Below are 19,836 nucleotides of genomic sequence, written 5' to 3' on the forward strand. Positions count from 1 at the left end.
CTGAAACCGCTCTATGACATTTCTACGAAATTGATATTGCTTCAAAGAATTCTACCAGGCAAGCAGCAGATGATTGAACTGTCGTTGCTACGACCAGGTGGAAGACGTACACTGACTCTGCAGCAAGAATACGATCACTCTATTATATCTGTCAGCATCAGTTCCGTGTCCACATGCATGAACTGCTCATGATGGTACTGCCCCCCCCCTCCCCTCACCTATATTTAACTAGTAGACTACACGTCAACACCGAATTTGGACTCCATCTGACCTTTGCATGAAGCCATGACCTGCAAGGATTTGGATATGGTTTTATGTCCTCACAATATGAGTAATGCCAGGTAAGCGTACACTCACATATACAGTGCGATTCTGCAGCCAACATGTTTCCTATTAACTGGCATTCAGCCGGTTGGGTATTAAGTTGTTCAAAGATGTACAGTCAAGAGCCTCAAATCATGCAGCATTACACGCAAGAGCAAATGGGCCGGGCAATTTGCTGTCGAGAGTGGTTACGTTTTCTGGCTCAGGTGATTCAACCTGAAGGTTGTTGTACACTTACTCAAGCACTTTTGTTTTTGTTTTTTTCCATGTGAATTTTTCTGAGAAAACATACCATTATTGTAGCCCACTGTCATCTTGTGTTCAGGTGAAAAAGTGAAAGCGGAATCCTGATCACTTGTTTTTTTGTGAATTTGGATTTTGAATTAAATTGTGTGCACAATATTTGATGGAAAGAGACAGATATTTAATATTGCTTGTATTTAATTGAAATTGCCTATTGCGGTGCTTTTGTTGCGTGTTTAAATGACAAACTATGAAATATATTATTTCTAAATTGTAAGGAACACCCATTTATTTTATTTATAAAAATGTGTATGTGCTTTGTTTTATTATTTTTATTGTAAAGTGTGCTTGGGTGTTTTGAAAGGCGCTTGAAATAAAATGTATTATTATTAATATTATGTCAAAAATAAGAAACCTTGCCTGTCAGAAAACCAAACAAAAAACAAAGCCAGAAAAACCCCAACTATAATATGCACTTCCTTTTAAACATGCTTGATTTAATAATAATAATAATAATAATAATAATAATAATAATAATAATAATAATAATAATAATAATGATGATGATGATAATAATAATAATAATAATAATAATAATAATAATAATAATAATAACACATTTTAAGCACCTTTCAAAGCTCTCATATAACAATATATAACAATCAAACTCTCAGTTGGACTAATGTCTGTATGTGAAAACCAAATCTTTGACTAAAAATTGATTTGTCATGCTGTATCTAGCTTTAACAAGAACATTTTAAGGCGCTGACATTGTTAAAACAAAATCCTAAAATAAAACGATAAAATGTGTCACCTGCATGGAGCATGTCTGGCTTGTCAGCTAAAAGCCATATTAATAATTACATCCTGTACATGGGTCCACCAGGTCAATCTTAGCTGCGTCTCAGCTGAGTAAGCACAGCAAAGAAATCCAATAATCATTTCTGAATGGGCCCAGAAGGCCCCAAACATGCAACCTTGACCTTGGAAAGCACTTGGTCCGCTTCCAAAAAGTGTCTCGTATTGCTCATATGACTGGCCACAGGTCAGAGGAGAGAGATGACGTATGTATACGTATGTATACGTTCATAATAAGCTACAAGAACACAATCCCGTTACAACAAACACTGCAAGATGTTCGGTGAAACATTTCACAGCATTTTATTTGAACAGTCAGTCTCCCAATAAAAAACGACTTGGGACCAGTGATGCACAGTGCGGTTACAGCTTGCGAGGCGCTGAGTCACAGCAGCAATTTGCCAAGGAGTAACACAAAATTTAGAACAGATAAAGAAAAGCCAAAGTTGTAGACGAGTATAAGTGCATTGCATGTGTGCTTTTTCACATCTCATACACACCTGAAACTATCAGTGTTTGTGTCACGTGGTGGTAATCCTGATAGTAATCGAGTCTCTTCCCACCTTCAAATCCCATCTCAAAACCCACTTATTTAAAATTGCATTTTCTGTGTAGCTCTTTCTCTTGTTTTTATTTCTAATTGTATTTTATTTATTGTATTCTATTTGTGATTGTATTTTATTTATTATAATACCTATGCTTGTCTGTGACTGTAAAGTGTCCTTGAGAGATTTGAAATGCGCTTAAAATAAAATGTATTATTATTATTATTATTATTATTATTATTATTATTATTATTATTATTATTATTATTATCGTGGTTGGGGATTTGTGGAGTAATGAAATCACAACAAGAAAAATATATCTGATTTAATTTCATGTGACTTTATTGGAAAAAAAATGGTGGGGGCTTGAATATTATAGCTAAAATACTCTTTCCTTGTTCACATACAACAAAAAATGCTAAATATGACATATTTTAAAATATTTTCTGTTACAAAAAATATACAGTAAGAAATACACAGTGTCATTGCAACAATGCATTGTGCTAGTGATATTTTGCAATTCTTTTTTTTTTTAATACAGTATGTTAGTAATTATACTTTGCAGCTTTCCTGAGACCTAATCACAAATTTTCTCTGTTGTGTTATCTTTACCTATGAGTATTTTTTTTATCCTAAAAAATATGCAGCTATATGAATAGGTGCTTACTCGAGATCACTTCTAATTTTGATATATCGTTATGACATGGTGAAATCGTCCTTCTCCTTTGATCTCACGGAATTATTCATCATTACAACCACGAAATACGGGCCATTTATATCTGTAACACTCATAAGAATGGGTGTTGCACTGCTGGCTGCCGCCTAATTGGATTATAGCCGATTAGCAAGCAGCCTGCCAATTGTCAAAGACAACAAATGAAGTTAACAAAGACCACAACCACTACTTCGATATTATGCGAATAGTTTGACAGGGATGAGAGTCGACGGGGTGCTGGGAGTGTCCTAATAAAAAACACATGTTGATTGCTTGGATCACAGGCCGCATGTTTTGTTCTGCTTTGTCTCACAGGCTGTCTTGACGCTTCATATAAATAGCATTTTTTTTGTATAAGATAATCAAATGTTTGTAGTGGCCCGCCTAAAATATGTCTCTGATCATTGCACAATAATATTGACTTTAATTCTCAATTTGTCAGAAGGGTTTAAACAAGATGTTACGGTAGAATCCTTATTAGAGTGAGACCCAACCACTGTTGAATGAATGAAAAGAGAGAGAACAAAAACAAGTGGATGGACAGAATTTAATTTGCTTGGCTGGCTTTTAACATAAACATATTAAAAAATAGGGTCTTATTCATTTTATGGAAAAAAAGTTTTCAAATTGTTTTGTAATGAATGATTACAAAATTATATTCATGAACGAATGCAGTTAGACTGAATCCATTTTCATTTGTGACATTTCAAGCCTTCATTTAATGTTTACTGTATTGTATCTTGCATTGAAAAAACATTCCTTGAGCGTATACACAATATAAAAATAAAAACCAATATGAACAAAACCTATTTAATAATAAAGTGTCTCACAAATATTTATTCCCATGTAAAAAGTAAAATATCATCAAATGCTCTCTTTTCTATCATGAAAATTCCCTTTTTTTTGACAATTCAGCTGCTTGAAATACTTTCCCCACAGATGTCATTAACTTGCTTGAATGTTTCCAGTCAATAATGTAGAAAAAAAAATGAATTCTGATCTTATTGCTGAGGTTTTATCTTGTCACCTGTTGCGATAAATAAATATTTGGTCTCTTCTGTATTCTGATATATTCACTCAGTAAAAGCTACACTAACCTACAGTACAAACAACCAAATTGCATTTGTTCCATTTTCCTCATCACCTTTCTCTACACTCGTCACATCACTTTCACATCAGATTATGAAGAAATAAATGCTCCCAAAAATAATCTTGACTGATTATGATTTTGCACAAAACAAACAGTACAAACTTTATGAAAAAAAAAAAAAAGAGTATGACTTAAAATGAATATGTAGCACCACGTGATCCACGCTCATTGATGAGTGTTACACTGGTCATCCCGTGAAGACAATGGTGCTACTTTCACATACATAAGGCATAAAAACAGAATATATATCACAACATTTTTAATCATAGTACAAATGAAATATTTCAAAAAGCATTCCTAGATTGGTGTTATTGTGATCTGCCTCTAAAATAATTCATTTGTGTGATTTGAAGGGTTAAAGGACAACCGATGTCACTTTTTTGTTTCCTAACTGACATCAGAAAAACGTTTTATAGCATCTAAAATATCCACAACATGCAGTATGATATTTTTAGTCAAATGCAAAACACCAATAAAAATGACTTAAAGTGTCTAAAAAGTACTTTAATTTGAAACCGGAAGTGGCGAGTTTCAGAAGGTCCCACCCCCATGTTTGTGGTGTCACGGCAAGACGTCTTGCCTTGCTCAAGAATCAAAACAATGGCTTCAGATTCGGAGAATATGCTTTCTTGTTACTCATCCAGTTATGAATATGATTCGAATAGTTCTGAAGAAGAAAGCATACATGTTTGCAATCGATTAAATAATTTATTCCGTGCCATTTTGAGGCAACATTGGGGGGAAATGTATCACCCAAAAAGAGGCAGAAAATGGCGACCAAGCTCCTGTGAGGACTTAATCAGCCCGTTTCCACAGGCTGATTAATTCCTTACACGGAGCTTTGTCGCCCTCTTCTGCCTCTTTTTGGTCCTACACGAAGTTTTCAGACCAAAGTACAGCAAAATGCATAGACGTGATGGAAGGACTGCTACTATGTGTCCTTTTTTCGGTCAGGGGCGTTCCTTCAGTGACGTAACGTACGGACTCGTCACCAACTCAAAAACAAGACTTCCGGAATATTCAGCGTGAGTCTTAAAACGTAAAATATAGCTATATGCGGTGGAATATTTGTAAAATACGCTCAGTAGAAGTCATTTGAAGCCATTTTACAAATTATGGAAACAACTTGTCCGGAGACGTCGGTTGTCCTTTAAAGGAGACTTTGCATCAAGTGGCGGGCACATTTATTACCCATAAATCTGTTCAGACATTTTTTTTCCTTTCACTCTGTCACTCAAGTACAAGTTAAAAGATCTTGCATCCGTTTTCCCAAGGCAGGCTTTAATGACACTTGGTGCTACAGAGGAGGGATTTGGCGGTGGGGGTGTCACTCAGTGAGTATCTTAGAGAGGCCTGTGGCGGCTGGCACAAATTGGCGATGAAGTGCTTCTTGCGCAAGTAGTCCAGAGAGGTGGATGGTTACATAACAGCGTGTCTACATACATCCATAGCGTTGGTGAGGTCATACACAGGTTGGACCTGATGCTTTCTTTGACCGGATAGAAAACATCCCGCGGACTTAGTTCTTCTTGTTGTTGCGTCTTCTTGATTTCTTCACCCTGTCCGCACATTCAGAATGATGTTTACTGGCAAGTAATAACATCATTTCGTCAATGAATCATAGAAATCTGTTCAAGTTCCGTGGTACAAACTTTGACACACTGAGATGTAATGTTTGATAGTCAGTCGCAACATGTCATGCATAACATGGAGTCTCATGTAAAGACAGTAAAAGTCTTTGGCAGTAATTCCTTCAAAGTTTTTGTGCTGCAATAATTCTCCCTGTTAAATTCTCCCCAGATTTGGTTCCTTTCATTTCAAAACAGTCAAGGAACCATATTTGGACAAATTGACTTTGAGACATTGTAAAGTGATTTCAAACATGTGTTTTTCAACACCTTATAAATGATTGAAGATAAAAGAGGCAGAATTTTTGAGACATTGCTGTTTTAGAGGAAGTCAAGTACCGTATTTTCCAGTGTATAAGGCGCACCCCCAATGAATGGTGTAATTGTTCCTTATATAAGGACCACCGAACTATAAGGCGCATCTTCAATGAATGAAAAACGTTTTCCAAATAGAATATATAAATATACAAATTCATATTTTACCACATTATAAGACACAACAGTTGAGGCTGGGTTACACATTACTTCTTAAATTACGTTTTTTTTCCAATCTCAGGGAGCATCTGATTTGCTCTTAGCCATCAAGTGAAAATTAAATCACAATGATCCGAGCACATAGCACATTTATTATACATAAAATAAGGTATATTTTGTATAGTTTTAAGGCTTAGAAAACTAGAAAATTATGTTTTATGGGGACCTGGGAACGGATTATTCTCATTTTAATGGTTTCCTATGGGAAATTATTTTTTGGGATACACACTTTTCGCCTTACACACTGTCTGGGAACCAATTACGTTCGTAAGCCAAGGTATCACTGTACTCTTCAATTTATAAACATTCTGGAATGGCTTTCAAAACATTCAAACAAAGCATTTTTTCCCAAGAATTCCATGTTTTTAAATGAATTTGTTCTACAATAAAAATGACATTTATTGTGCATAAACACGTTGCTCCTATGGGTAAGGAATCCTCTAAAATGAACATGACATTTAATCTTCAATCAGTAAACTCACAAAACACTTGGATTTGCTGTCTGAAGCATTCAAACCAAAAAGCTTAAACAGTGCTTCGTGACACACGTTGGCTCCGTGCCTAATTGCATTCGTTTCATGTTCTATGCCTAATATTGATATGATCCCAGCAGAGCATTTTCAGTAATGAACGCCTTAAACATTCACACGAATAACTTTGTCGTCCCATCGTAAGCACGCGTGTGTGTGTGGTGTTTGAAGATTCAGACAGGCAGCCTGGAAATAGTCTCCAGCAGTTCCTTTGAGAAAGTTTTGTTTAAGAGCAATGTGTACATTTGGACAACGTGCGTTGTGAAAATGGGAATATTCTGCCAATCTTAGGAGACCTTTAATCACCCTCACACAACAATTCTTTTGAAATAACTGGTGATAATTGTGTGGGCGATGCATTTAAAAGTCCACTGGTCATAGTTTTGTACTGAAGTGTATTAAGTGTGGCGTATGAGCTGATGATGATGCTTCAACTCAAGGTTATGAGAAAGGAGGAAGCAGGCGCGCCGCAGGCAGATTTATCACCCATCTTAACTCCATACGCATCATTTCACACATGATAATTCAGGCTGCTTACATCAACCGTGTCTTTGCTTTCACTGAGTAATTATCAGACAGACAGTGAATCAGCAATTTGTACTATGCAGGCTGTAAATCGGAATTATTCACGTCTGGCTGTCTGTCAGTAATGCTTTCGTTCACTCGTAGAAAAACAAGACAGTTGACATTTTTCTCACTTGTTTATGGCATTCTTTAAGTACTGCTGCAGCCACTTGGTTTCCGGGTTGATGCAGACTTCCCTGTTGCTTTTCAGCTTGGCACTGTGGGATAAAGAAAAGGAAAACGTTGGGGATGACTGCTGCTTTGTTCTCTTCAGGCGGTGATGCGGTACAGTTTTGATTGCAGTTTATGGGATAGTTTACAGGACAGCTGATTCAATTTTGCATCATGTGACATTGGTGGTTGCGTTATCTATAATAATATATGGGATTTTTTTTTCTCATTTTGCTATTGAAGATACAATACAATACAAGTGAAAGGGCAGAATCCCTTCTGTCTATTGCTTTTTGTTACACCATATAAATCAGCCTGCCGCTGTAACCGTTCATGATTAGATGGGTAAACATTATAAATAATGCTCGGAAATATTTTACTGTCCTTTCCTTTTGACTGACAATGCAGCGTTACTGCAAGATGGAAGCACTAGAATATTGTGGATTGCTCTCTTAAAAAAAAAACTGGAAATCTCTGCCATGTTAGATTATCCACCATGATCCAGGATGCCCTTACTAAAATGGACATACACATAAGCATGAATATTGTGGACTCTAGAAGCAGGCCTGTATGTGTATAGTGTCTACTTTCTTGACATGATGTAAGATCATAGAAGAACGAATATCCTAAATTCAAATTAATTCCTCAAAAATAGCCTGCGTCAGTTAATTTGGTCTCGTTCGTCACATTAACGTGTGATGCAATATGTTTTTGATGCCCTGTATAAATCAGCTTTATTGTTGTCATGACTAACTCACTATATTGTCTATGGTGCATCCTCTGCCTATAAAGTTCACGTGAAACCAAAAAGAGAAACATTTTAAAAGCTTTCTTGGCAAGATCAACTCGAAGAATTAGAAGGTTGAAATCTCGTCACGTCAAGACAAATGTATGTAAATGCACAATATGGAGAGTTTGTCTTCGTGGAGGGTTTGAATTGCATATCCTGTGTGCTTTTTTTCACTTGAATGAACATTCACGATTCTCAAAGGGAGAATAAATATATAATGTGGCGATAAAAGGTAAAGGTAATGACCTACTGCTGTGTAAACACTCAAAGGATTATCTGCTGGTTTTGGACTTTTTTTTTAACGTAAAGGACAACCGACATCTCCGGACAAGTTGTGTCCATAATTTGTAAAATGGCTTCAAATGACTTCTACTGAGCGTATTTTACAAAGATTCCACCGCATATTGTGATATTTTACGTTGTAAGACTCACGCTGAATATTCAGGAAGTCTTGTTTTTGAGTTGGTGACGAGTCCGTACGTGACGTCACTAAAGGAACGCCCTTGACCGAAATAAAGACACATTGTAGCAGTCCTTCCATCACGTCAATGTATTTTGCTGTACTTGTTTGGTCTGAAAACCTCGTGTTACACCCAAAAGCCGCCAGAAGAGGGCTGATTAAGTCCTCACAGGAGCTTGAACGCCATTTTCTGCCTCTTTTTGGGTGATACATTTCCCCCCAATGTTGCCTCAAAATGGCACGGAATAAATTCTTTCATCGATTGCAAACATATATGCTTTCCACTTTCAGAACTATTTGAATCATATTCATAACTTGATGTGTAACAAGAAAGCATATTCTCCGAATCTGAAGCCATTGTTTTAATTCTCCAGCAATGCAAGACGTCTTGGCATGACATCACGAACTGGGGGCGGGACTTTCTGAAAATGCCCAATTCGCAGTGCAATTTTTTTTGCAGATTTTGGACACTTTAAAATCATTTTTATTGGTGTTTTTCATTTGAATAAAAATATCATACTGCGTGTTTTGGGTATTTTAGATGCTATAAAATGTTTTTCTGATGTCAGTTAAGAAACAAAAAAGTGACATCGGGTGTCCTTTAACTGTAGCTTATAAATCCCAATAATTTATTTGAGTGCGTATGGAATAATAGCGTCACTTCATCTTTGATGAACTCACATTGTGTAAAAACTGTCGTCCGCACACTGACCTCAACGTAAACAAGGATCCATCATTTGATGACAATTAATGGGTTTTTATCTGGGGTTGAGACAACTCATTACTGAACCACATTAAAAAAAATATCAGTCCAAAACACCTGAGTGAAGACCTAAAAATCTCAGCATATCCTCCAACACATGTGAGCTAAAAAATGTGATGCTTATTGATCGTGATGGGTTGTCAACCCCTGGCCAGCTGTGAGAAATTAACACTCTTCTATTTCTACTGGAGAGCAGCTGCAGTGAGGAGAGTGAGACATTCAACTATTTGCATCTCGCGCGATCTTACTTGTGACTGGCATAAACAAGCCGTGTTTCCTCGAGGTGTGATAGAATGTTTGTTAGTAATTTTATAGAAACATGCAGGTTAGAATAGTTATAAAAATGCTGGTTTGTCCCGTTGTGGTGGTGATCAAAGGTGACTTCATTCACTGTCTATCAACATGGCTCTTTTTAAATTTGCTTTAAAAGTGGCGCACTCACATCTCCCATGGAGACAATAATGTGTCCTAAAAGAACGCAGCAATCCATGCGTGACCGACCCATTTATGACTTCGCACTTGATTGGTTTCAAACATTTTTTTAAAATTGTTGTACCGTATTATCCACACTATAAGACGCACCTAAAACATTCCATTTTCTCAAAAACTGTCAGCGGGCCTGATAATCGAATGTATCAATATTTGAATTATCGGGATGGAGAATTTTAAAAATCTGTAAAGAGTTTTGTTACGGCTGCAGCTGTAGTTAAAGCGCTACGTAAATTAACTCATTCACTGCCAGACAATGTGCAAAAATGTGTCCACTTCAATGCTAGGGTTTTTGTCCTTTTCACTCAAATTGCAGGAGCCACAGAACATTGAGTTTTAGGACTACATAAACATTCAAAAAAATCTTAGACTCTCTTCTTTCATCAGAAAAAGAGTTAATTTCTACTTTATATGGGTCTGGAGTTATATGAGGTTGAAATGGGGGCAGCTGTCTGAAATATTTATTATTTTCAACACCTTATAAATAAAAAAATAAATATTTATTTCGAGCTTACTTGGTTATAGAGTTATGTGCATTGAAAGTGGGGGAGGCTGTACAAAAAGTAAATGTACATTTAGCTTGTAGTAGATGTGCACATTCCACCATGATGTCCCCGATCCACTGCTGAAAAGGACGCTTTGACCCTCTCCTCTTTCATCTAAACTGCTTCATGTCACAAAGAGGGTACAGCAAAAGCTGAAGAATGAATGTATTGTATTCCATGTAGCATAGCTCAATTTTGTGGATGGATGCATAATACAACCACAGCCACTATTGTCACCTCTATTCTATACACCTTCTATATGGTGTGGCTTGTATATAAAAACAGTTTTAAAATAGGCCATTCATCAAAGGTTTGCCTTGTACACTAAAGCGCCTTTTAGTGTGGAAAATACAGTACTTTGTACTCCTTACTATTACTCTAAAAATTGTAGTTTAAAAAAAAGCTCATCATCCCGTGCCTGTTTGTGTGACATTCCACAGAGTCGAAAACATCTGTGCACATTTCTTTGATGTAAACTTTAGTTTGGCCATTCCTTTTGATCTGACCGGTGGTTCAATTTAACTGTGATTGAACCAAATGATTAGCGGATACAAATGAGGGTTATTTTGCAAAGTGTGGTCTGAGAATACTCAACCACAAGCATTTTAAGCTTCAAATAAAGAAAAGGGGGACATTTTCTCCCAATTAAAAGATTTTTAAAAAACATTTACAATCTCTATCGTCATAAAGATATATATATTTTTATTTATATCATTCTGGTGGTTGTGTGTGTGTGTGTGTTTGTGTGTGTGTGTGTGTGTGTGTGTGTGTGTGTGTGTGTGTGTGTGTGTGTGTGTGTGTGTGTGTGTGTGTGTGTGTGTGTGTGCTCAGGCCTGATGAAAATAAATAGTAAATATTTAGGTGAAGTTTTGAAGCAACATAAGTCGGATTGGGTGACTTTTAACTCATTCACCGCCATTCACGAATCTATAATATAACGTATAGTGCCACTACCGAATTTGTTTGGGTTTTGTTTTTATTCTTGCTTGGGTGTCGATGAAGCGCTGGCTGTGGCCTCTTGCAATCATTTTTGTTTTCCACAAGGATAGCAGTTCCCTTTTTACCATGTTCGCGTTTTATTCCATCTTCAGCTGTTTGTTAAAGCGCTATATAAACCAGAATGTGTATATTGCATTGTATTTTGGACAGCTGCCCTCATTTCAAGCTTATATAACTCCAGACCCATATAATTTAGAAATTAACTCTTTTTTTCTAATAAAAGAAGAGAGTCTATGGTTTTTTACGCTGCATTGAATGTTTATGTAGTCCTAAAACGCAATATTTTGTGAGTCCTGGAATTCAATATTATAATAATAATAATTCATTTCATTTATAGGCGCGTTTCAAAACTCTCAAGGTCACTTTACAGTCACAGCATACGTTTTTCTGTGGGTGAGCAGCGGAAGCCACACACGCCAGCGTTCACTCAACCCGGAAGTAACTCAAATAGAATAGTAAGACAAATAGATAGAAAGCTAGCTTGCAGGCCAATATATAGCTAATAGCTAGCCAGCTAGATAGCTAGCCAGCCAGCCAGATAGCTATTGTACGGTATTACAGAAAAGACAAAAAGAATAGACTTAGCAATGAGTTAATGTATTTAACACTTGTGTGTCATGTGGTCATGTGTGAGAGTTAGCACAAGGAGAGTCTTTCTCCTTCTTCCATATCTCCATCACACCGCTCCATAAATGAAACGTCCCGTCTCGCTTTAACCGGCCACCTTCTGTGTTCAGCACCTCACATGAGCAAATGGCATCTCCACTTTAAAGGGATGAGGATCATCAAATCCCCATCAAACCAACATGTCAGCAGCTCTGTAACTGGGTCTGTGTTTACTTTCTCTCCCTTCTGCCCCTCCCCTTCTTTTATAAGTGGTGGCAGATCTATCCGCTGGGGACCTCCATTTTGTTTTTGATGTGTCCTCCTTCGTCCTGTTTATCTGTCTGCTTGTCTGGCCAGGCAACTCGCAGTTTCACCTCCAATTGACTTAGCTCGAATTTGAGGGCTTGGAGTTCCGCAAGCAGCAGGTAGTAATTACTTCACAGCAAGTTAATACCAACAACATGCTGGGATGAGTGGGCAAGGACTTGTGGGGGTCATATTGGGGAGCACAGCGGGACACTGCCAGGCCGGAGTGGTGGTGGTGGTGGTGGTGGTGGGGTTACAGAGGAGTATAATGTTACTTGAGCATGCTTTCATGTGCCTCAATGGAGATATTAGAGAAATGAGCTGTATTTTTCCCTGTCACTTGGCCAAAAAGACATCTTGAATCCAATGGGCTGGGAGCATCTCCACGTCCCCTGCGACCTTTTAGCTATTCATTTACGCTCCAAGCAGTCAACAAGTCACCCCCCCCCCCCCGCCCCTCCTCATTTGGCAGCCTTTTTGCCTTTTGGCTGTGAGGCTTCTGCCACCTGATTTTCTATAGACAACTAATGAATGAGGCTTTTGAGTTAATGTGTTCCAGGCCAGTGACATTATACTCAGCCTTGCTGTGTGGTCGAAGGTGGCAGATAAAAAAAAAAAGTGGAAAAGGGACATAGGGGGTCAGGAGAAAAACAAAGGTAATCACTTTGACCCTTAATTATTGCTTCCTTTGCACCCTTGAGCTTCAGCTATCACTTCTTTGCTCAATCGGAATGCAACGCTTTAAAGTCAGCCTTTTTCCCCCATCTCAAAACCCACCTATTTAAAATTGCATTTTCTGTGTAGCTCTATCTCTTGTTTCTATTTATAATTATATTTTATTTATTGTATTCTATTTATAATTGTATTTTAGTTATTATTGTATCAATGCTTGTCTGTGACTATAAAGTGTCCTGAAGAGCTTTGAAAGGCGTTTGAAATAAAATGTATTATTATTATATTATTTTTTTGGTTGATTTTAACATCACACAAAAAACAAAACATATTGCGAAATAGTTTCTACTGTAAAGATCTTGTTGCATGTACATTGGAGAAATGTGTTACATATAAACATTTAAAGGACAACCAATGTCACTTTTTTGTTTCCTAACTGACATCAGAAAAACATTTTATAGCATTTAAGATACCCAAAACATGCAGTATGATATTTTTATTCAAATGCAAAACACCAATAAAAATGACTTAAAGTGTCCAAAATCTGCAAAAAAAATGAGCTGCGAATTGGGCATTTTCAGAAAGTCCCGCCCCCAGTTCATGACATCACGCCAAGACGTCTGGCATTGCTGGAGAATCAAAGGCTTCAGATTCGGAGAATATGCTTTCTTGTTACACATCTAGTTATGAATATGATTCAAATAGTTCTGAAGAGATTAAATCGATTAAAGAATTTATTCCGGGCCATTTTGAGGCAACATTGGGGGGAAATGTCTCACCCAAAAAGAGGCCTAAAATGGCCACAGAGCTCCTGTGAGGAATCAATCAGCAACGTTTCCACAGGCTGATAAATTCCTTCCATGGAGCTTGGACGCCCTCTTCTGGCTCTTTCTGGTGTAACACGAGGTTTTCAGACCAAACAAGCATTGACGTGATGGAAGGACTGCTACAATGTGTCCTTTTTTTTTCGGTCAGGGGCGTTCCTTCAGTGACGTCACGTACGGACTCGTCACCAACTCAAAAACAAGACTTCCTGAATATTCAGCACGAGTCTTAAAACGTAAAATATCGCTTTATGCGGTGGAATCTTTGTAAAATACGCTCAGTAGAAGTCATTTGAAGCCATTTTACAAATTATGAACACAACTTGTCCGGAGACGTCGGTTTTCCTTTAATGAGCTGAATGTGAACATATAGTTCAAAGGTTGAGCAAGGAAAGTGACCTTTTCGAATAACCTTATATTCACAAAATATTCTGTCCTTGAGATTAGGGGAAGGCTACATTTTGTACTTGTAATTGTGAAATATCTGGTTTTCATTTTAAATAAGAAAACCTTTATTGGTCTCAAAATGGAGAAATTCCCATGTATCTCATAAATGTATCTTTTGCCATTTATACACACACATGCAGGCGCATGTTTGGCTAACTTTGATGCGGGTTTAGTGGACTTCGATTAAGTTTAGTGTCGGTGTCAAGATGGATGGATTTATGGTTAGGTTGGCCTATTCCGTAAATCACCTATCAATCCTTCTATCCATTGTCCATCATGCTTGAGCTGTGTAGACTGTTAGTGTTGGAGCGTGATCTTGTTTTAAAGTGCTCTATAAATACAGTTGAGTTGAGTTAAGTGAGGTGTGGTGCAACCTGGTCTGGCCTCCAGTCAATTGCAATATTTCATGCGCTCTCATACTTAATCATCCATTTTTTTCCCTCCACATCTTGTCATGACATCCGTTGTCAGAGAACTCAATAAGAATTTATGCGCCTCACACATTTAATCAATCAAAATCAAAAGCTATGAAGGTTGCTAACATGGGACCATGGTATATTACATACAGTTTATTTGTAATTAAGTATTCCTGCATTTTCCTGGAAATTGTAGCATTTTGGCAATTTGTGATTTAGACCTTGTCGTATTGGAATTTATATATCCCAGCTTGTCAGAGGCCGGCCAACTATTTTACGTTCTCACATGAAATTCAGAGTAATGAATAAAACATGTTTTGTTTGTGTGGTTGCGTAGCTCTATTAACCTTATCCTCTAACCAAAACTACCAATCAATCGAAGCTGGAGCAGACAATCTTGACAAGATTTAAATGTCACAAATACTGGAAAAAGAAAGTTTCTGTTTGTGCCAGAACTAGTCAAAACAGACAAACCACGAGCAGAGGTGCTAATCTTTTCATTGTACTCACATGACTTGGAAAGGGCAGTTGGGTGTATGGAGAAACTTGAGCTCTTTGATGGAACGCTGGGGAACCGTGTTAATAGTAGAACGACACCAGCACCTCTCCACAAGACTGATGGGCTTTGCTGTAAACACACCAAATACAATGTTTATAAAATGTCTTATTACATTGGTTGGTATGTTCTGAGGAAGGAAAATACACTACATTTATGTTATTGACTAAATCTTATTAAAAAAAACAGTATGATGTATCAATATTATGCTATGCCAGAAAAAAATGAACGATGAACAAAATTCCAATTCCACAGCTCAGTTATATAACAGCAAATGTACGCGTGAGTTCTCAAGGTATTAATCTGTTGAAAGAGGACATGATTACTTCCCTCATAGGATGTGTTAAAACCACGTTTAATCTACTATCATGTTTTTTTTTCCAAAGCATGGGAGCATACGAGTTCACCTGCTATTGCTCTCCACAACACATTCATTAAAAAGAGATTATTCCCTTTTTGACCACTTACTCCCCCCCTCCGATATCCCCCACACACACATTTTAGCTTTTCAATCAGAACGCATTCAGCTTGACTACTCTCTCACTAAAGGGGTCCTTAGATGATCATTTCTAATGTTGCCCTCTTTCATAAAAGAGCCCTCAGCAGCTCCCGTAGCTTCGGTGGAAATCACCCTAAGTACATTCTTAAAATGATTACAAATCACCCGTGTGCCACCACCGGCGTGGAGGCTCGCGGGGCCCCCGTGCACTATTGCAGATGCAAGCTGATAACGGCAAACATCAAAGTCTGGGAAGCGCATTCCATAATACAGCTTGCGGCATTGTCCAAAATGACGGTTCTCAAAAAGCCCCACAAAGACACTTTCAGCAATGTACAGTGAGACCTCAACTTACAAACACCTTAACTTACAAACTTTTTGTCTTACAAATGTCAAATTTATGAAAATTAAACCTTATAATAAGCACTATTTTCATAATAAACACCCAGCATGGCTGGCGGAGTGATCTTCGGCGGAAGCACACGACCGAACAGCACCAACAGTCCTTATGGAAGCCATCAACGACCATCAAATAGGTAAATAAAACTTTATTTCACAGCACAGTTTATTTCTTTAATTACGGACCTCATGTAATGCGCCTCTCTTTCCAAACAGCAATTCCCTTGGACCATCGAACCATCGACCATCGAACGCCATTCCATCAAGCCATAAATGACCATCACAAATGTAAATAAAGTGACTTTATGATACGATGCAGTGTATTTCTTTCAGTACAATACAATATCACATTTATTATGCATAGAATAAGGTATGTTGTGTGTAGTTTTAAGGCTCATTTAGTTGAAAGGTATATTTTATGGAAACCCGGGAACAGATTATTCCTATTTTAATGGTTTCCTATGGGATTTTTGTTTTGAGATACACACTTTTCGCCTTACACACTCTGACCAATTAAGTTCGTAAGTTGAGGTCTCACTGTATTCTTATACTTGGCGTGATTTTTAAACAACGTACAGCAAATTTAAAATACTTTTTTTCCACAGTAAGGTGCGCCTATTGAATCGATGACCTTCTACGTATTCCTTCTGATGTAATTCAATGACAAATGGGACACCACAAATGGCAAAGACCCAGGTAATATCAGCCTAATGACTATTCCCCATTGTAATGCAAACTAGGGAATCATTATGCACCATGCAGAACTGGCGCTTAAAGCGAGCATCCACTGCTATCAACGGCGCGTTGTTTATCCCTAATTAGAAAGTAATTAAAAGAAAGCAAAGAGAGAAGCCAAATGCACACAAGCCTTTAATATGCAACGCAGAGGTGCTAGCGGGGCAAAAGCAACAAGCTTATAAGCGCACGCGAGGAGGCTCAACAGCCTGACTTGACACCTGGCATCAACATAAAGTCACACTTACGTGGGGCCACAAAGTTGATAACATGCAATGTTGTTAGATAACCATTTGTTGTTCAATTTAGAAAAATAAAATGTATTTTTTTTTTCAGGAAAAAAATGTGAAAGATAATAATTGAGAGATATTTACACATTACATTGCATTACACATTACAAACTTGATACATTTTCACATTGCTTATACATTGTGTGCTTCACTTTATTTTTAACCATAATAATAATAATAATAATAATAATGATACTACCACCACTACTACTACTATGACTACTAGTACTAGTACTACTACTACCAATAATAATAATAATAATAATAATAATAATTTATTATTATAATAATAATAATGATGATGATGATGATGATAATGATGATTGTAATAATAATAATAATAATAATAATAATAATAATGATGATTATAATAATAATAGAATATAATTATATAATATACTATACTATTCTATTATATAATAATACATAATAATAATAATAATGATGATGAAGATAATAATAATAATAATAATAATAATAATAATAATAATAATAATAATGATGATGATGATGATGATAATGATAATAATACCACTACTACGACGACTACTACTAGTACTACTACTACCATATATAATATAATATAATGTAATGTAATGTAATATAATATAATAATAATTACAAAAAAACATGGTAGAGAGGTATGCAAATTGACCATCAAGGAAAAAATCATTGGCACCGCTGTACCCACTCTCGAGGACTTGCACATTGCAAGAATCCAAACTAGGGCGCGGAAAATCATACTGGACCCTCCGCACCCTGCCCACCACCTTTTCCAGCTACTCCTCTCAGACAGGCGCTACCGATCCATGCGCACCAAATCCAGCAGACATTTAAACAGGTTCTTCCCCCAAGCCATTAACTCTTTGAACAGTAGCCCAAATGGAACTGTATAGTGCCTCTTTGCAATTTTTTGATGATGATACTAGTGCAGCGTGTTCGACCGGAAAAAAATTCCTTGTGTGTTCTACATACTTGGCAATAAAGATGATTCTGAAGATGAAAAAGTTTCAAAAATGTTTTTGGAGCAAATTTAGAGATTATAATTAAGAGAATAAAAAATGCAGTTTCATGCAGGAAAAAATGTCAAGACATCAGTATGTAGACTAACAAAGAAAATGTCTTAAAAATATAGAAAAGTAAAAATGATGAGTTAGAGTTATTCCAACGTACCATTACATGTTGGTCCATGTGTGAACACGGCCAACAGAAGCATCAGCGGCAGCAGTTTGATGTCCATGTTGGTGCTCGCTCAAGCTGCTCCGTCTGCTACAGTCCAAGGCACAACTGAGGCCGCCAGCGCTGTGTTTTGTTAAAATCTCACATGAGAGAGAGAGAGAGAGAGTGAGTGAGGGGAACGAGGGAGACCCACTTTCTCAGAAGAGGAGAGTGGGTGGGGGGACAGAGGGGATGTCCCAGCATGGGAGAAGAGGAGGTGAGAGAGTCAGGCAGGACCAGAAGAAAGAGGAGGGAGCCGTGGCGAGTTAGGAGAGACTTCCTTACTTGTAAAAGGTTGGCAGAGAGTCAAGTAAAAGGTCTAGGGGGTATTTTGCCCCATTTGTCAAACTCCTCCACTTCAGTATGCACGGTTACTCAAAAAAAGTCTATTTAGCATTATGGATAAAATTAAAATGAGCCTCAAATGCCCGTCAAAATTTACAGATGACGTGAAAATGACCTTGTGTAACCTTCGGAACGTATACATCCAATTGTTCAATGTTTCAGAACACTTGAACAATCAATCAATTAATTACGAAAGGCGTCTCTGTCTGTGTCTTTCTGTGATTCTTCCAGTCTTCCTGCATCTTTGTTGCAAGCTGCTGTTCTGTTTGATTCTGTTTCATAGTGTTGAAGTCACACACACACACACACACACACACACACACACACACACACACGCACACACGCACACACACACGCACACACACACACACACACACACACACACACACACACACACACACACACACACACACACACAATTTCACAAAGTTAGGAAAGATTTTAACTCATCTTTTCTTTGATAAAATCATTATGTGTCAAATGGTGTCAAACGAAAGAGTTTCAATTTCTTGCATCTCTTTCTTTAATAAAATACTTTGCCCTTTTTATCATTCCATGATTTCAAGCCCTCAGAATTAACCAATATGTTTTATTGGGCCCCACTTGCCAACATTATTTTTCCCTATCTAATCTTGAATCATGTTAATTCTGCCATTTTCATATTGTGAAGCCACCTTTGACTCTCCTCTCCATCTGCCACACATACGTTTGGGTGCGCTCCCTCTTGAGTTCTCTGCTCTTGGACAAACATTGCTGCATATCGTGAGTGGAGCAATTCCTCTTCTCTCTCCATGGCTGTGTCACCCAAAAGAAAGTTTGCATGTCCTGATGTTGAAATGCTAATGCCAAAACTCTGGTTTATTTACGAGTATAATAATGAGCAAAGGCTTAATGAGTGTGCTCTGGATAAAAAAACAAATCCAAACTGACGCTTCTTTTTTTAATGACTTTTTTTATATGAGGCGACTGAGACCCATTGTGTAAAAATACCATGGCCTACTTTTCTATGTTTCTGTTTTCAGCAGAAAGTCCGCCATTATAAATCCTTTATTAACTGTGCAGACGATGTTAAAATTACAATACATGTTTTTCAAGTTTGATCGGTATAATAAAAATGCACAAATAATACTAATAACAACTTTAACTTTTATGAAAAATAAGGCCGATTTCATGTCGGATGAATTACATTTGAGACACTCATTTTATTATCACACG

At 37.3% G+C, this 19,836-nt stretch overlaps 1 protein-coding gene across 1 annotated transcript; it reads right to left on the reverse strand.

Moving 5' to 3' along the window:
* Positions 1–2,303: 2,303 nt before the first annotated feature.
* Positions 2,304–18,371, reverse strand: cxcl12b (C-X-C motif chemokine ligand 12b). Its single transcript, XM_089006765.1, has 4 exons — positions 18,232–18,371; positions 15,090–15,207; positions 7,226–7,309; positions 2,304–5,394 (listed from the first exon to the last, which is right to left on the reverse strand). The coding sequence occupies exons 1-4, from the start codon at positions 18,296–18,298 to the stop codon at positions 5,355–5,357; spliced, it is 309 nt and encodes a 102-aa protein (XP_088862891.1). The 5' UTR covers positions 18,299–18,371; the 3' UTR covers positions 2,304–5,354.
* Between the last annotated feature and the right edge of the window lie 1,465 nt (positions 18,372–19,836).

The sequence above is a fragment of the Hippocampus bargibanti genome, linkage group LG10, assembly GCF_051943395.1.
Source record: "Hippocampus bargibanti isolate YZ-2025 linkage group LG10, ASM5194339v1, whole genome shotgun sequence".
Classification (NCBI taxonomy): Eukaryota; Metazoa; Chordata; class Actinopteri; order Syngnathiformes; family Syngnathidae; genus Hippocampus; species Hippocampus bargibanti.